The sequence below is a fragment of the Carassius carassius genome, chromosome 49 (assembly GCF_963082965.1).
Source record: "Carassius carassius chromosome 49, fCarCar2.1, whole genome shotgun sequence".
NCBI classification, from domain to species: domain Eukaryota; kingdom Metazoa; phylum Chordata; class Actinopteri; order Cypriniformes; family Cyprinidae; genus Carassius; species Carassius carassius.
The window spans coordinates 5,174,378-5,193,911 of record NC_081803.1 but is presented as its reverse complement, the minus strand read 5'-3'; the positions used below and the strand labels follow the sequence as shown (position 1 = coordinate 5,193,911).

General features: G+C 36.7%; 1 protein-coding gene across 2 annotated transcripts in view; it reads right to left on the bottom strand.

The window, feature by feature from the left end:
* Positions 1 to 19,534, bottom strand: part of LOC132132500 (protein unc-13 homolog B-like) — a 76,126-nt gene that overhangs the window by 10,682 nt on the left and 45,910 nt on the right. For both annotated transcript variants that reach the window (XM_059544897.1, XM_059544898.1), the window contains exons 9-27: positions 18,639 to 18,935; positions 18,445 to 18,535; positions 9,650 to 9,696; positions 9,346 to 9,424; positions 8,280 to 8,354; positions 7,966 to 8,185; positions 7,146 to 7,373; positions 6,844 to 6,985; positions 5,946 to 6,115; positions 4,706 to 4,821; positions 4,421 to 4,584; positions 2,443 to 2,593; positions 2,209 to 2,277; positions 2,027 to 2,116; positions 1,803 to 1,943; positions 715 to 845; positions 538 to 623; positions 307 to 433; positions 122 to 218 (exon numbers count right to left, since the gene is read on the bottom strand). In XM_059544897.1, the coding sequence (XP_059400880.1) occupies positions 122 to 218; positions 307 to 433; positions 538 to 623; positions 715 to 845; positions 1,803 to 1,943; positions 2,027 to 2,116; positions 2,209 to 2,277; positions 2,443 to 2,593; positions 4,421 to 4,584; positions 4,706 to 4,821; positions 5,946 to 6,115; positions 6,844 to 6,985; positions 7,146 to 7,373; positions 7,966 to 8,185; positions 8,280 to 8,354; positions 9,346 to 9,424; positions 9,650 to 9,696; positions 18,445 to 18,535; positions 18,639 to 18,935 (2,521 nt within the window). The remainder of the gene's footprint in view (positions 1 to 121; positions 219 to 306; positions 434 to 537; positions 624 to 714; positions 846 to 1,802; positions 1,944 to 2,026; positions 2,117 to 2,208; positions 2,278 to 2,442; positions 2,594 to 4,420; positions 4,585 to 4,705; positions 4,822 to 5,945; positions 6,116 to 6,843; positions 6,986 to 7,145; positions 7,374 to 7,965; positions 8,186 to 8,279; positions 8,355 to 9,345; positions 9,425 to 9,649; positions 9,697 to 18,444; positions 18,536 to 18,638; positions 18,936 to 19,534) is intronic.

The window sequence follows — 19,534 nt, the reverse complement described above, 5'->3', positions numbered from 1 at the left end:
AAGGCAAAATGACCAGTTTGTGTGCACAGGAGCATCATAAAGGCCAAGAAACACTTCTGTGATGAGAATGTGTGAAAGACAAGTAGGTATTTTAAGGGAATTGCACTGAAAAACCTCTTACTCCATCTTTTTTATCTCTCTCCAGCGCTCCATGCATGAACTCCATGGACACATCCTGGTTCTCATCCAGCCACTGCAGCACAAACTGCTGGAACCACCTGGAAAAGGAAAGACATAATGTGAACAAATATCAAAAGTGCTTTGACTTTTGTGTTTGGTAGTTGAGATGATGAAGAGCTCACTCACATTGGGTATTCGGGCACATCTCCCTTGAAGGTTGGCAGATCCTTCACGTATTCATTATACAGCCATTTAACCTTGAAGTGCAGGTTCATGTAGTCTGCACTTTTACACAGCCGGTGCTTTTCATGTTCTGTGGAACAAGAATATGTGAATGTAAACAAAATTTGGTGACTAAACAAAAAAAAGGTCATATCGTCTCCATATACTAAATCAACGGACCAAACTGTTACTGACCTTCCATGGCATACTTCATATCCTGAGAGAACTGATTCCACATGACCTCTGCACTCAGTTTCCCAACATTCAGTTCCTGAGGAAACCTGTGGAGAAACAGGAACAGACAGACACATGATAGCAGGAAAACAGAGCTGGATAGGGTATGTTTACAGTCAGGTTTGTGTGCACACTCACTGGTTTAAGACAGGGGTGTAGGAGTTACGGTCCTCCTCAATGATGGACACTATAAGAGTAATGAGTTTGGGCCAGAAGTCTAAGTTTTTGATGCTCGGGCCCTGATCTTCTGGGGTGCACTCGTCCTTATGCTGCAAAATAAATAAATACATAAAAGACATGGATCATTTGCTTGATTCACAGTTAATAAATTCATTATAATTAATCATTTAATTATTATTATATAATTCAAGAAAAATGTTCATTCAGACATTCTGAATTATTTTAAATTATTAAAAATATACATTTAACAGGTAACATGACATTTTCAATAAACAAAACAGTGTTGTTATTGTTAACTAAAACTATTAAAAACTTTTATTTTAAATGGAAATAAGACCGAAATAAAACACAATATAAATATTAGATAAAATCTTAAACCTAAAAAAATAAAACAAAGAAAATGTGAAATGTTATCTATCTGAAGTACTAATACCAACGACAACAAAAAAAGGCTACATAAAAACATCAATGAAGACTACAAACATTTTTAAATAAGTGACACGAACATGAGAAAATTACTAAAATTTGAATGAAAACTGAAAATGTGTAAAAGCTCATTTAAAATATTACTAAATGTTATAACAGTATTACAGTAGTAATAATTAAAAGTAACAAATAGATTGTAATACATTTAATTATAACAGTATAAGTATTCATTCGTTGTTGATCTCCCATGAAAAGTGGAAACAAGTGGAAAAAAAACGTTTTCTTAACTTGAATGGCATGTTTTAAGAACGCTGTGTAATTCGTGAGATGCTACAAAAAATGCTGAGACGCGAGAACAGTTAAACACATTTAGTTTTACATAGAACAAGGATGGAAAAGTAGTGCAGTGGAAAGGAAAAAACACATTCTGTGTGAACGGCCCCTTTAAACGATGCGTTTAAGCATCCTCAACAGCCCAGCAGAGCAACGCCAGCTCAACCAATGGCATGAGTCTGGGGATGAGGCTGTTTTTACCACACTGTTCGGTGAAGCTTCAGCTTTAAATCAGGCGAGAAAGCAAAGCATTAGAGTCATAGGTGGTAGATGAACGATTGTCTAACCGTGTCTCCGATCTGAGGATATTGGCGACTGTACAGCTCTTGACAGTTGTTGAAGATGTAGTCATACGTGGAGTTGAGGCAAGCTTTGACACAGTCTCTCACAACCTGACTGGCTCTCGGGGGACTCTGCAGTTCCTGGACCTGTCCAGAGTGAGACAGTATAAATGAAGGACAAAATGAGCTCTGATTGAAAAACCGTCTCTATTTCTTTTTTCCTTCCTTACCTTCATTCTGAAGAAAGTGATGCTGGTCAGGAGGTCCACCGTAGATTTGAGGTCCTGTAAACGTTCCTTACTGCTTGCAGTGAAGTTGTTCTGAGAAAGAGAAGAGACAGAAACTGATAATTCACCAATGTATAATCTAAAAACTGTAAATGACAAAAACTGTTTAAACCGCCAACACTCACTCGATACATTGAGAGGTCAATGCGCAGGGAATTGTGCAGCTGATCCAAGAGCTTGACAAACCTTTCTTTCTGCAAGACGAGAAAAATTAAGCCATTTTCCATCCAGGACACTGACATTAAATATTTAGCTAATATATGTATATGAAACTGTCAAATATTTAAGCCTTTAAATAAAAGAAAATTTATTTGTATGTGTTCTTTACAATCTGTGTATTGTGTGATAATCGAACATACCCCAAAGTTGGACGCAGCAAATCTGTCGCTAGCGGAGACGTTGGTGGATGCAGTGGTGTGGGCGTAGTAGGCGTTGATGTTGGCCAGCAGGGTGCTCATCACAGCAGGGACCCCGGGACACATATACTTAGACGAGAGACATGCAAAGTGCCTGTACAAACAAAGAGAGTGAAGAACACATCCACTATACATCCACTGGGCCTCATTCATGAAACACGAGCAGAACTCATTATTGTGCAAATCGTTCGTAAAGCCGTTCTGACGTAAACTTTCGAATTCGTGAAAATTAGTTTTGACAAGATATGTACACCTGCTCCCTTCCACATGTAAATGGTGCGTAAATTGTTCTGTGCTCTTTTTGGCGAACTGATGACACTGAATCTTGATGCACTGCCATAATAATTACAAATTAATTAGCACTTGCCCTCTTTTTGAGTTTGTAATATGTTATTATTTTTAATTAATTTATTATTATATATTTTTTTGCTGCAGCTGAGTTGATAATTGTAGAAGGCAGCACCCGTCACTGTCACTATTTACCCAGCCGTGAAAGAGGAGGGGCGGGACCAATACCTAAACATCCTACTTGTACAACGACTGCCTACAACGATGGAGAAGTCATAAGAAGAGCGCCTGACATTTTTTTTCAGCTGGCTAAAAAAACTTTGGTGGTCACACAATACTGAATATTTATTGATAGTCATATGGCCTAGTATTTTTTGCGTTTATGAAATATACTGGAGCAAAACCTGAGAAAGTAGACTAGAATATGCCACTGCGTTCCTGGACACGCAATTTGCATAGCTGTCCATTGGTTCAGTACAGCTATCAGGCCAATTGACTCATAACGTGCATAAGCTCACAACCTCCTGACTGTCTCAAGCTTATATGTAAAAAGCGCAAATTAAATCATCTCTCTTCAAAAGATGTGGATTAAACTGCTTGAATCATATGGATTCATTTTACGATGCTTTTATGACCTTTTTGGACTTTCTAAATTTTAGTTACCTGGACTTTCACTGGAGGGGGAGATACCTCTCAGGTTTTGTCAAAAACATCTTAATTTGTGTTTTGAGGAATTCTTATGGGTTTGGAACAACACCAAACTCTGTTTGTACATTTTCCATCATTACTGGATGATCTGGTTGAATTAATATAACATTAAGGCTCACCAATGGATCTTTTGCAGTGAATGGGTGACGTCAGAATGAGAGTAAATAAAAGCTGATAAAAGCACCACAGTAATCCACACAACTTCAGTAAATGTATTGTTACTGTGTGTTTGTAAGAAACAAGTCAATCATTAAAAAAATATTAACTTCAAACTGTCGCTTCTGGCCGAAATCCATAATCCATAATAATGCTTCCTCTGGAGAAAAAGTCCATCCCCTGTTGTTTTCTCACATAATGCACCAACATATTTATTTACAGCTTTATTTTCATTTGCAAACAGAGCTTGATCTGTGCCTAGTTCTCTCCTGATACAGATGAGATGACTTCACTGAAGCAAGCAATATTATGTATGAGTTATTTTAGCCAGTGACAATGGTTTGACGATAAAAACACCTTATGATGAGTTTGTTTCTTGCAAACATTTAACCTCACAAGACATTAACTGATGAACTATGTGGATGAGTATGAGTGGTGTGGATTACTTCTAAATTATCATTATGTTTTTATCAGCTGCTTGGACTGATAAACATCAGGACATTGGACATTCTGACGGCACCCATTCACTGCAGAGGCTCCACTGGTGAGCAAGTGATGTGATGCTAAATTTCCCCAAATATGTTCTGATGAACAAACAAATTCCTCTATATTTTGGATGGCCAAATGTATGTGATGTTTAAAGATCTTGTGTTTTAATAAGACAAAAAAAAAAAAAAAAAGGATACATCAAAGAATAACCGATGGATGAGAGGGCAGAATCAAGAAACATGAAGACAACTGACAGTATGGAGGGTGGACTAATACATACGTCATGGCCTGGTAGATGGATTCGATCCCATATCGCATTGCAAATTCATCCACTATCTCTTGCGGCACATCGTCAAAGTAAACCTTCCAGGCATCATCGCCACGAGCTTCTGGGATTTTCACCACACCCTGACCAAGGACGTCTGTGATGTGATGAAAGAGGTTCTACAAGAAACAACAGAGACTAAATATTAGTGACTAAAAGACTAAGATCAACTGCTTGATCATGAGAGATCTGTAGATGTTAAATGCATGTCAGGCAGATGCTGTGGTTGTGCTGCTCTACCTCATGTAGACAGGTGTACTGGATGTGGTAGGGGGCCACTTTCTCTTCACCTTTAATTTCCACACTGATTTGAAGACGGATGGCACCAGAAACAGCAGACTTATCCGTTCTTTTCTCTGTGGGGTGAGATTTGAATGAATAATTACAGATGTGCAGAGATATTTAACCCATGGGAACATTGCAGAAACATTACCCTATGACTGAGGGATATGACTGTTATGGTCCTATACCTTCCACGGATGATACAAATACATATAAATACATTGAGACCACTGAACTTAGTGATTGCTATCGGGATAGGAAGAGACTTTCAACCAGCATGGAAAATATTTTTTGATCACCTACCCTGCCTTTGATTCATGTTAATTCACAAGCACAGCCAACATGAAATAATGCATAGCCTGATCACAATGACAGCGCCTCTGGTGCTTACAGCACATATTTTATTACTCCCGTCTGCACTGGCAAATGTACATGTTCCAGAACTTTTGGTTCTTATACTAGTTGATTCGCTAGCGGTACAAATTTTAACTAAATCTGAATAATCTTAAAATAAATGAATCAAATCAAAAAAATATGTTTGCTACAAAGATGCTTTAGTTTATGTACTTGAGCTTGATTTTATAAAACTGCACTAAGAACCACTTAGGTCAGCGTGAACATTTCTCAAAATTTTTATTCCACAGAAGAAAGAACGGTTTTTGGGGTGAACTGTTCCTTCAACAAGTATAAATGTCAATGTGAATGTTTTGTGCTCTGTAAGTGCCTTGGGTTTCATATTTTAGCAACAAAATAACCTCTTTCCTTTTATAGCAAAGTCAAAGCATGGCAGAGAGGTTTTCCATAAAGGACCAAACACATTTAAAAATATAATGGCAAACGTCCCACCTGTGGGACGGTGACAGTTAAGGGGTTAAATGATGCGTCCAGCCACAATGACAGCACACAGTGTCATCTCAGGTGATGTTTTGGTCTCACAGCTAGCATACACTCACACAACAAATTCCAGCATATACCAAATTTGGCTGAACGTTTCAATTGTTTCATTCCAACATTCTGAATCTAATAACCAATTTTAAAATGACAGAATTGCTGCCAATTGTTGGCACAGTTAATTCAAGTTCTGCGTATCCTGCACTTTTCTGAATTTCTACATTATTGCAGAGATCACACCAAAGCCTAAAAAAAATTAAAAAACAAAAAGACATAAGAACATACAAAACACCAGTCGAGGGCTTACCGAGGTTGTACCAGACGTCCATTTCTCCACTCAGTGTGCGAACCTCAATGATGGTTTGGCCCAGGAAGTCGTCAGATTCCCTCTTCAAACGCTGCTTCACTCGCGACTTTATGTCGTCATCTTCATCCCAAACACGAACTTTGATGCGATCAGAGGAGTTGTGGCATTCACTGGAAGACAACACAGATCTTCACAATATGTACTGAAGACCAGAAACTACGTGCATCCCATTTTGAAGGTTGCTCCCTCCAGAGGATGTATTTGTCAGCCACATACATCAAGTGTGTCTTAAAAGTCATAGTTAATAGTTAACTACTAGTGAAAACTGACCACTAAACTAAATTGCGACCTATTTTTTTTTCTCACTTTAGAATGTTATGGTTAATGCAATGGGCTTGACTACATAACTTCTGCACAGATTTCCAGTCTGGAGGAGTCAATGCTAGTTTCCAGTCTGCAGATGTCAAATGCACAGAAAATCACAGCCTCAGCATCCATCCAGTCAAAGGATTTCCAACATGTTTTATAGCACATACTGTTTGCATTCATCATGCGTCTTCTAGCAATGTGACACGTTTCTGTGTATTTGGAATTGGAAAGTTTATGAAGCCCAGTTTTTACTGTAACTATTTACAAAAATGCCAAATGATGCCTAGTGTTCGAAAAGTTGTGTAATATGTTCCAGTCTTAAGATACAACTAGATTTAATAATATTGAAAACAGGCCAGTGGTTCAACCACAGCCTGTTCACTCAGACAAGTTTATTCCACTACTGAAAAGAGAATGGATCAAAAGCTGTGTGACACACATTCTGAGTAAGACAGCCTAGGGCAACAAAGGAACAAAGAGTGACACTTCAGTCAAAGAGATGGTCTCTGATTGGTCGAATTCTACTTACAAATGAAACTTTTCCTCCCAGACAGGATTGAGGTTGCCATAGATCGTCTTGGTCCTCTTTTTGGTTTTACCCACCTGGACGGTCACGTAGGGGTCACTGGAGCCAGTCTTATCTTTAGCCTGCAGTCCTTGAGCACAGGCAACTATAAGAGACAGATTAGAAGATGGGAAGTCATTGAGGTACAGAGGATAATTTGCATTGTGCATCATTTTAGAATGACTTTTAAATGGCTGAGTTTAACTCGAGTAAAAATGGAACGATATTTCCAGACAAATGGCAATATAAATGATACGTTTTTGAACCTGTGATGGTGATCTTGGCTGACCACTTGGACGTTCCATCCAGGACGCTCTGCTTGATGGTCTTCATCTGCTGAGCATGGATGGCCTTGCTGACCACAAATACATCTCGGATGACCTCAAAGATCTCAGGCTTGTTCCTCTCACGGATCTTCATGCGATCCTTCATGGCCATGATGATGTTCTGAGTGCGGTCCTCTGCACCATGTTTGGAGCTCTTTTCGGCCGCGCCTGAATGAGAAAGTTAACAATGGGTAACAGCATTTTGATTTGTGCAGATCAGATTAAGACTTAGATTAAGATTTAGAAGTAAACAATTAAAAGTATGATAAAAAAATGTAATTCATTAAATTAATTACTAATGTAATTGTTTCAATTACTTTATAACGGAATCCTACAATTAAAGCAATTAAAGCAAATATTTGCAAAAACTCTGTATCAAAACACCCTAAACAAAAACTGTAAAATGTGGCAAGCTCATAAATCCAATAAACACTCCGTCTTATAAAATCTATGTGTGTGATGATTATTTTACGGTGAGCATCACCTCTAAATCATTTACTTAATTTTGGCTAATGGAACTGTCAACAAGGCAGATTTCACCGAAGGAAGTCCATTTGGGTGAATGAGTTCAACAGGGTAGATGTCAAATATAGAAAGAAGTGAGCTTCTGTCCAAAACAAAGGAGACTTTCAGTGAAAGCACCAGTAACCCAGGCTGTGCCTGAGACCCCACAAATGTGGCCTTCTCGGTCAGCAGATGAAAGTAGGAAGCTGTCAAGCAAGTCTTTTGGTTCAGACATAGCACAAGTGCTCTTACTTACGCTGCAGGCAGTCTGCATTCAGCAGCTCCTGACACTTCTCGTGGCATTTGACCCCGCACTCCGTGCAGCGCATGCCCTGCCGAGCGATGCCCCAGAGAAGCCCCTCACACTCGTAACAGTAGGTGGGCGTTGTGGCTGTCCACACCTCAAAGTTGTGAGGCGTTGTACAAGAAATGGGGTAGATTAAAGCTTGTAGTGTTTTCTTATACACATGGTTCTTCTGCAGAGGTGAAAAAGTTGGGGGATAAAAGTGAACAAACATTTATTTAGAAAATATTTATTTCATATGGTCAGAAACAGGAAGTTCAACTAACCAGTTCCTCATCTTTTATGGAGGAGCGTGAGGCCATCGCAGATGCAATGCCAGCCTTCCTGGCTTGTACCAGAGACTATCATACAAAGAACAGATGTTAGTGCAAAAGTACATAAAATCGCATAGAAACAGAGGTCAGAAACCAAGTGGAATCCAGATTGTCAAAAATCTAAGCAAGAGAGCAACAACCCAGAACTTCAAAACTAGAGGTGGTGACTACGGGAGTCCCAGAAAACAAAGAGGAAACCAATGTCTGTGCAGTAAAGGAACAAGGGGTTAATGAAGAAACCAAACCATTACTGGTAAGCATCTAAAACACCCTTCTTTAAAGCAACCATTTTTTTGCTAGCTTGCTTGTACAATATATCAATTAAGATTGAAATGGTTTGCAAATACATTAATTGAGTATAAAATAAATGTTTTATTGTAATATCAGAATCATATTCCATATCATAATATAGTGTTAATGATATTAGCAGAAGTAAAGTTTTAAATACTGGTTTTCATATATATTTTAACAATTACAATATCTTTGTAACATCCTATTTTTACATTGCATTGTTTTCTAGCTGTGTATTTGCAAACTATTACAGCAATACTGATCCTGTGGATGCAGTATCATCTTGATATACACACAAAAAAAGAAGGTTCAGTCATATGGGTTATTCTGGAAACTTACCATAGCCTGACCATGCAGAGTGAATGCGTTCAAAAGAGTTGTAGAGGTTTAATTTTACGTTTTTCATGGGGAGGAGAGAGATCAGAGAGTTGATTTTACTTCACTTCATATCTGTTTGAACTTAACGTTATTAAGGTTCTCATTTATCGCTTATGAAACTTAAAAATGCTCATATTCTCACGTTTTTGTCTGAACCAGATTTGGCAACTTAATATTGTCTTTATTTAATGTTATAAGATTGAACAAGTAATATTTCAGCAAGATTTGGATAAATGCTGTTCCTTTTGGAGAACAAGACCATGTTGAGAATTATAACAAAAATATATATGGCTTTTCTTTTGTATATGGATTTTAATTTAAGGCAAGGCCACATGGAAAGAGTACTTACCACATCGCTAACCAGAGGAATAGCTTTTTTCTTACGCAGGTCTGGCATACTGTCAATTCCAAATATTCCACTCCCATTTCTGTGGATATCAACACTTTGTAAAGGAGTTTTTCCATGCTTAATAATTAATACACAGGCAATGAGCATGTTAATATAATGTTACTAACTTATAAATAATTCTGTATTTTCATAAATACTTCCATAACAAAAAAGAGAAAACATAAAACACTGCATTAATAATGCAACTCTTCTTAATACCAACTATCAATAATCATCTATTAATAATGCTTAAAGAGAAACTTACCCAGCTTTAATCCATGCATTTCTTGAATTATCTCCATTTTCTTTGCCCTGTGGCATCAAGAACACAGTTCAGATCAATCAATGTGTGCAAGGGAAGTAATAAAACTTGAGCAAAACCTAAGCTATATGTAGAGGACACATGATTGGTTCAGTTTCACCAAAAGGTGTGAGAAAGCACACCAAAACAAGACAACCAAAATTACTTTATATTGAAGATGAAGTCCTCGCTGATTGAACTGCTTAAAAATGTGATCCAAATGACTCACATGCAACTCATGAGATCAAAACAAAATCGATGAAAGGGAAAAATAGAAATCAACTTTTGAAGCACACACACACTCTTGTAATGCACAGTAAAAATTGCCAGCTAATTGGGGTTAAACCCCATAAGTTTATCAACTATCAGGATAATTATATGAAGACACACCTAAAAAAACCACTTATCACTTGATGACAGAAATGAGTTAAACCCTGACAAACATTCAGCAAACTGTCCCCATGTTTTCCATCTGAGGTGAACCATATTTAATTTTTTGACAAAATAGCATGATCCTTCTTCCTCAGATAAATGGAACTATGGAATAGCTGGAGGTCCCATGGGCATGCGCTATGTTTCAACTGCTTTTAAAAGCAATAATGTAGCAAGAAGAAGACCAGCATTTCAAAAATGATTAACAATTTCAAAGATGGGAAATCACATTAAAGTAAGCAAAACAAAACAGAACCCATGTAATTATTAAAAGAGAAAACATTGAGTGTTAAAGTCAGAAATCTTCTGTATTTGCTACAGCAAACTCAAGTAGCAGGCAGCCTCGTACATTGATTATATGGTCCAAAAAATAATGCATTAAAATAAACTTTGGATGAAAGACAAAGAAAAACTGGCGTTAATGAAAAAAAGAAATGAAATAACGACTGAGAATTGACCAAAACATAATCACGACCTGATCATCTTCCCTGCTTTCCTCTGTAAGACAGAGCAGGATAATAAAGAAAAAAGTAAGGAACAATTGATAAACTGTATTAAATGAGAAAAGATTAATAGAAGTAGGAAACCATAACTAACTAACCAAAAACAAAAAGACAATTTGTTACTTTTTTTGTACCTTCTTTAAACTCCTCTTCAGAGAAAGTGTTCTTTGAGGCATTGGCAGTCCTGTATAATCTATGCCGATGTCTCTTCTCTTTGAGCACACGCTGAATATTGGCAAGGCACTTTTGGTGGTGAAGGTCTTCAAGGGCAGGTCTATTGTCAAGACTATGCTCCGCCTGTTTTCCATTAACATTTGTCTCTAGTGTTCCTGAATTGGTGCCCTCTGGACTTATTTCCATATTACCTAAGCCAAATGCCATTTGTTGAGCACAAGAATCAACAATCCCTGAACTCAGATCCACGTTTTGGGCTAAACTCTGGAATACACTGCAGATTGGAAAGTTTCTGATCTGTTAAGAGTTTCCTCTACAGTAATTCCTGCAATTCCTTCACCATGAAAAGAGGCTTTGATGCCTTTTTGAGGAGACACACTGAGATCTAAAGTTGCACCATCAGAGGGTACAATAGTCTCTACATTTGAATCACCAAATGTGTTGCTATCTTTCTCAAAGTCATTGGATTTACAGGTACTTGGGTTTACTTGGGATTAAGGACACTGCGGTTTAGGTGCATCAAGCTCTGTCAAGGCTCCCCTTAGAGCAGAATGGAAAGTCAGCATGGCTTTACTTATCTTTACAACATCATATCCTAGATTAGGAGGCGTGACTCTTCAGTGTCTGTATTTTCAGAGTAATCTGGGTCATACTGATCCTAAGACACATCTGGGCAAACCCCTTCAGGCCAGTCTTTCCCTGAATCCATATAACAGAGGCAATGCTCGCAAGAGGAGTGTAGATTTCTGCAACCATCATCATAGTCTGTCATTCCAACAGTTGAACAACTAAAGCTTCGGGATGGCCCACTACACGATTCATCGGCATATGCGTCCATGGTGTGGTATCCAGAACTACAGGAGTACATACAATTTGATGTCCAGTCACAGCCAATGTCACTGACAGTTTGATTCTTAGGATGCCTCCAATCTACAACACTGGATGAACTAGATGGGGAGTCATAATGGTTTCTAAACAGTAGGGATAGGTGTTAAGAGTTGCTACGCGATGAATGACTGGTTTTGCCACCATTATACCTGTACCATGTATCTGGGCGTCCAACAGTTTCCAATTCGTCTGCGCTGTTCTGGCAGGAACAGTAATCCTTCTCACTGCATCCAGTCTCTCCACTCCATCCTCCTCCTCCTCTCACACTCAACGGCATTTCTGAACATCTCCAACCACTGTTGTCTTGGTCACTCTCCCTAGAATAATAACTTCCTTCTTGATCCTGACTGCTAAAACTGTGACCTGAGGATAAGGAACTAGTGCTTGCAAACTCTTGCCCATAAAGATGACAGTAGCTGGACTTCTTAAATCTGGAACAGGGTGCATCCTAGTTGTCAGAAGTCTTGGGATTGTGTAACTTGGTTCTCCTTGGTACATATTGGTAATCCGTTTCCACATCCCACCCTGACATGTACAGTCTGGCCGTTAGAGGTCTACCTTCATTCTTCACCACTTTTCTATGCTTTATTAATGGGCTATTACTTGTACTTGGCATTCTGCCTACCTGGGTTTCTTTGATGATCCACTCTTTGAAGGGACGGATTCCCTATAGCACCAACTGAATACATAGTGTCCAGAAAACGGCTCAATTAATCACATAAGGTGTAAAAGTCATGTTTAATCAAATCATATGTAAATTTGATCATATGTAAATTCTAAATAAAAATTTTATTTGAAGCAGTCTGTTGATGATTTGGGTCCAAACATTGCCAATGTATGTAACATTGAGTATATATATATGATACTAAATACTAACTGATAATAAAAACATTTATAATGTTAGAAGAGACTGATTTTTAAAATAAATTATGTTTTTCATACTTGCTTTTCAAAGAATCCCGGAAAAAAATGCAGCTCTGTAAAAAACATCGATAATAACAACAACAATTTTTTATAACAGAGCACCAATAATAATTACTATAACTGAGCAGCAAATCAGCATATTAAAAAGATTCCTGAAGGATCATGTGACACTGAAAACAGCAGTAATGATGCTGAAAATTCAGCTCTGCATCATAGAAATAAACAAAATTTTAAAACATTAAAATAGAAAACAGCTATTTTAAACTGTAACAATGTATCACTATATCACTATTAGTATTTCAAAAATATATAATTTAGAAATATATTATATATTACACATATTTTACTGAATCACCCGTTTAATTTGAAAATACATCACATTACAGAAGCAAAATAATTTGTTGAACTGAAGTGGCTTCCTCAAGGGTGCAGTGGATTACAGATTTGCACCCTTCAGGGACTGAATCAGCAACCTTACCAGAAAATGGATTTTAATAACCACCACAGCAAACCACCCAGAAACAAATCACACAAAATTTTAACTACACAGTTAAGAATAATTCAATTACAATAAATATTCAACCTTTAGTTTATAAACACATCATACTGCATTCAACATTTTCAGATGAACAGGAATCATTTTACCCAATAACATTAAGACCTTTTAATTATATAGACCTTTTCTATAAATAGAACCTGTGACTACTATAACCCCAAAGATTTAAAACAAAAGGATGATTTTTCATTCTCCTTAATGCATCTAAATATTAGAAGTCTCATAAAACACCATGATGAGCTGGTTTCATTACTTGCAAGCACAGGCAATAGTTTTGATATTATAGCTTGTAGTGAAACTTGGATGAATGAACAAACATTTTCAGACATCTACAATTTAGAGGGCTACTCATTATATTTTAAAAATAGACTTCACAAAATTGGAGGAGGGGTATGTCTATATGTAAGATCAAATTATTTAGTTAAGGAGCTAAACGAGATGATTATAGATGATGATTGTTCTGATTCATTATTCCTTGAATTAAAAACAGCAAATGGGATGAGTTTAGTCATTGGAGTAATTTACCGACCACCTGACTCTGATTATGAAACATTTAAAGATCGTTTTGAAAATCTTTTACTTGACATAAATCAGATGGATAAGAGGAGTATCATCATGGGTGATTTTAATATCGATACATCAAAAGGAGACAAAATAGGAACTGATTTTCTAAATACCCTTTATTCCTCATGTTTTTATCCAACTATCGATAAATATACACGGGTTACAGAGAAAAGCAAGTCAGTTATTGACAATATAATAACAAATGTACTGAGTACGGGGAGCAAATCGGGTGTTGTATATTCCGATATCTCAGATCATTACCCAATTATATTTTTTACAAAATGGATCCAAAGAGTACCCAAACCATGTATAAGGAGAAAAATAAAAATTCTAAATAACAAAACCCTTACAAATTTAACTCAACATCTCCTAACTAAAAACTGGAATGAACTCTATAGCACTACTGATCCCAATAAGGCATACAACAACTTAATCCATGAAATAACTAATTCAATTAATGAAACTATACCAGAACGGACAATAAAACTAAATGGTAAAAAAAATCTATGGATTACAAAAGGAATTCTGAAGTCTATTCAAAAGAAAAATAAACTTTACAACCAATATCAGAAAACCCAAATAGCATAAATGAAGTTACATACAAAATATATAAAAATAAATTAACTAGTTTAATACGAGCAAGTAAACAGAACTATTACACTGACCGATTTAAAAAAGCATCTGGGGATCAAAAAAAATCATGGAATGGGTTAAATGAGATACTTGGCCGGAATACGAAGTCGTCTGTTACCCCAGACACCGCAGTACAGACCACAGTAAATAATATGTCAAAGAGCGTTGAGCTTCCAGATAAGTTCAATAGTTTCTTTGCATCTATTGGTAAAAATTTGTCTCAACATATAAATTCATCAGGGGCTGAAAATTATAGTTTCTTTCTTAAAAATAGTTATCCCAGCTCATGCTTTTTAAACCTACCTGTAAAATAGAAGTAACCAATATCATAAATAAAATGAAATGTTCCTATACAGCCGGTGCTGATGGAATCTGCAGTAAGATTCTCAAAGCCATAGTAGACGTAATAGATTTTACCAACCTTGTCTAAAGTTCTTGAAAGAGTGGTCTGTTCAAGATTGATGGAATATCTGGAAAAGCACAATATTTTGGTACCTTCACAATATGGCTTTCAGAAAAACAGTAGTACATATATGGCCATTTTAGATCTGGTCGAAAAAATGTATGATGCTTTTGATAGAGGAGAATTTAGTATTGGAGTATTTCTTGATCTCTCAAAGGCTTTTGACACAATCGATCATAAAATTTTACTTGGTAAGTAATGTCATTATGGTGTCAGGGGCATAGCACTTCATTGGTTCAAGGACTATGTTTATGGTAGACAACAATATGTGAACATAAATGGGTCAAACTCTGGAATTACAAATATAGACTGTGGGGTCCCTCAGGGATCAATTTTGGGCCCTCTTTTGTTTCTTGTGTATATTAATGATTTTGTGAATTGTTCAAGTGACATTCATAAGATACTTTTTGCTGATGACACAAGTTTGTTTTTTTCACATAAACGTATGGATCAGCTTGAAAAGCATTTAAATGAACAACTATCTAAAGTCAATTCTTGGTTTATATGTAACAAATTTTCCTTGAATATTACCAAAACCTGCCTTCTGTACAGATAGACATTTATGCAATGACCGTAATATAAACATAACCATAGATGGCAGATCAATCAATAAAGTTGATTACACTAAATTCCTGGGAATCTACATTGATAAATCTATGAATTTTAGGAAGCATATTGATGAGTTGACAAAAAAATTATCTAAACTAGTGGGTCTATTTTTTAAATTAAGACATGTGCTTCCACTAGAAGCATTGTTATCATTATATAGATCACTGTTTGAGCCTCATTTGTGCTACTGTAACATTATCTGGAATAATACATTCCCTACTTATACTGAAAAATTACTTACATTACAAAAGAAAGCTATAAGAGCGATTTCTTGGTCTAAGCAAATTTCTCCCTCAAATCCTCTCTTTCACAGATATGGTCTGCTAAAGCTCCCTGAATATAATATTTATCAAAATGCATGTGTTATGTATCAGGTTGTTTACAAGTTAAATACCCACTTATGTGAACTCATTCCATTATATTCATCCTCTCACCAACAAAACACGAGGAATAAATTGCTTCTAAAAGGAAAGTACAGGAAATTAAAATGTACTAGTTTTAGCATAGGTTTTAGAGGACCACAAATATGGAATGAGTTGGAAAACAACATGAAACAATCTATTACGTTGTCTATATTTAAAAGAAATTTAAAGCACTATTTACTGGGGAGTTATGTGTCCGATGGTTTAGAGGTTTGACATTCAAGGTTGAAACTTTTTACCTGTATAAGAGGGAGATGGTGGGTATATGTATTGTTTATGATTATATTAAATATTTGTATTGTATTTGCTGAATTGAAGGATTTATGAACTATGACTGAGAGACGGAATTTTTGTTTTGCGCATGTAAACAGGGTTTTCTCCTTGTTTATGGATTAGAGGGAGGTCATGAGTATATATATCATTGTATCAAATTTGTTATTGAAGGTTCTATGGACTGTGAATGTGAGATGGGATCTTACTTTAGGTTTGCATAAATATAGCATTGTGTTAAGTCATGCTTTATGACGGGTGGTGGTGTCTAGGATCCCTTTTTAGAAGCTTGTAGCTTCATAGGGAGTCCTTTTTTCACAATGTATTATTGTTATTATTTTTGGTAAATGACTTCTCAGCCTGTATGTAAAATTGTGAAAATAAAAATCAAATCAAATCAAATTATCTTTATGCAAAATATATTTTTGTCTTTTGATTTTCAGGTGAAACATGACCAAGTTTCTTGACAATTTTCATACAATTCATCATCACAAGACTGAAAAGGACACAAAAGAACAAAACTTACCTCCAGAAAAGAAAAAGAAAAAAAAGTCAGTGTAAAAATTAAGTTTCACTTTGAGTATTCCAGAACATCTCAGAATAAACACTCCTGTTATGCAAGGAGTATCCAATCGGCTGCTTTAGCAATCCAACACATCTTGAACAAAGAAGCTGACACACACCCCTCCACACACTGACATCAGCACAGTAGAGTGGGTTCCAGTCTAGGCTAGTGTGACACGGTCACAGTGGAGTATCTCTGCCTCAAACAACATCCTCACTCTCTCTCTCCCTTGCTTTATTTCACGGTGTCCTCTGGCAGTGTATTCCAGCAAAAAGCTAATCTGGAATTGTCAAAATGCCAGCATTCCACCTCTCCTCTATTTCCTGACTCTCTTATCACCATTGCTGTGTGCCCACCTCCTAATAAACATTTCATAAATAAATAAATACACAGCGACAGAAATAATGTACACTCAATAAATCATAGGACAGAAATGTTATAATACTGCTCAACAATCCACCATAAACAAGGCACACAAAACAATGTGAATTAAAATTCTCTACAAAACAACTTTTAAGTAAAAAACTAAAGATGGTAGGGTCAATCAGGGAATTCGCCAAATACTTACTATACTTTTAAGGCAGAGAGGTGTGTAAATCTAGATCTAATTTTCTATGTTTGTTTGATTTAAGGTAGGTAATTTAGCATACAAGAGCCTGTTTTACAGCTAAATCTCCTTCAGTGTAGACGTTTATAATAATAAGCTTAACTTAACATGTCCTTCTCTGCACAAAAATGCATGTGGCTAAGCATCGTGTTGAACCACACCCATTGTCTCACATGACTGGTTCTACATTACATTAATACATCTACATTAATACATTGACTGTATTAATTTAGCAGTCTCAAGTCTCAAACAGCAATCACTATAATTGAGCCTTAATGAAGTGTGCAGTATATGAGACCACTTAATTAGGAAACCAGAATAAATTACTCACCTTTTATAATATATCATAATACTTTAACTGATTTATGCAAAAGTATGGACATTTTATCCTGGCCTTTTATTGTCACCTTTACGTTAATAAATAATTATAATAAACATAACACGAATAATTACTGAACATACAGTTTAAATCTACATGTTGTGTTTACATATTTACCATACTGTATTCCACTACTTTGATAATTAGGCAAAAGCAATAGCACTAGACACGTACTTTACTTTGTAAACTTTAAAAGTCCCCAATTTATTTTAACTAGTCATTAAATACTCTTCAAGACACCTGCTATCTCTAACTCCCTGCCTCTCAGTGCGTAATTACTCCCTGAGACTTTATCAGTGATATCAGACAGCAACACTTCAGAGCCGGACCTTGGCCCTTGCAGATTAAAGCTGTGAGGTCTAGGCTGAGAATCCAGCATGCCTTGCTGATACGGAGCCATAGTGGAATACAACCACTTTCACTGCACTGATGAATTTACGATCTCCAACCAACAAACAACTAAATGATGTCCACAAAGTAAAAAAAAAAAACGTACATTTCACAAGTTTCAATTTTAAATGGTGAAACTCAACCAATCCAAAACAGATGTTAAATAATGAGCTGGGCTGGGTTGTGTAATTTAGATTTACCTACTGAAAAGCAATAAAGGTAAACTCAAATTCAAGTGACAATTTTGATTGATAAGATGCTGGTAACTGGTGCAGTTTCATGGGTAAAGGATGTGGTGGTGTTTGATTTGAAGTGTGAAACTAGAACAATTGAAGAAGGAATAGACAAAGGAGATGGAGGTTATGAGCTCCCTACTATACCTCCTTAAGTTGAGCTCTCACTTTGTTGATTGCTTTAAACCAGCGCAATCTGGATGGAGAGAATGGCAACGGCGTTCCATCATCCCTGAAGCTACAAAAATAAAACAATGTATGAAAATGAATTCATGCTATTGAATATTTATTATACCAAATGTACACTGGAAAATCACTGTAAGCCAGTACAATATCTGTACCCTTTGAGAGTTTTTTCAGGCATTTTGTCCACTTGAGAAACCACTTCCTTTTTTATAGTGCTGCTTATACCCCTTCCGTTGTCTTGGGAGGATTTCAATCCCTCATCTTCCCCCCAGGAAGTATGACCATTGGTAGGCTGAGGCCCATTTCTGGATGGTTGATAGCTAGTACAGTGGTAGGTATGGTAGGACTCCTCTAACTCTGAACACGCAGCACTCTCCTGACCAGTCTCACTGAGCTGAGAACTAGCTTGGCTGAGGTTCCCTGAGGATCCAAAACGACTGGAGTCCACAGGACTAGTGTTGTTGAAATGAAAAGAAACAAAGAAAGATAGCCACAAGTGAGTCACAGTAACTGATTTTTTTTTTTTAAACAACATCCATTTAGCAAGTCTCCAATTAAGAAACAGTAAATGCTACATACACCTAAGGGAAATACAAAGTTACAAGGAGCCAAAGTTACTGTACAAAAATCACATAGCACTAAGAAATAAATCACACATTGGAAGTGTCACCATTTTCGTAAACTAAAGCTAAAACTAAAGTCTGTTAACGTGTTTACATGCCCATTAATATTCGTATTCAGTATACTGAGATCTACTGATAAAAATAAGGGCCCTATTTTAACGATCTAAACGCAAAGTGTAAAGCGCACGGCGCAGGTGCACTCAGGGCATGTCCAAATCCACTTTGGCCATTTTAACGACGGGAAAACGGTTGGCACGCCTGGGTGCATGGTCTAAACGGGTTGTCCCTATTCTCTTAATGAGTAATGGGTGTTTTTTGGGTGTAACATGCAATAAACCAATCAGATTCTCATCTTCCATTCCCTTTAAGAGCCAGTTGCGCTTGTGCCATGATGGATTTGCTTTTACACGCCGGAATTTGGCAAGCGC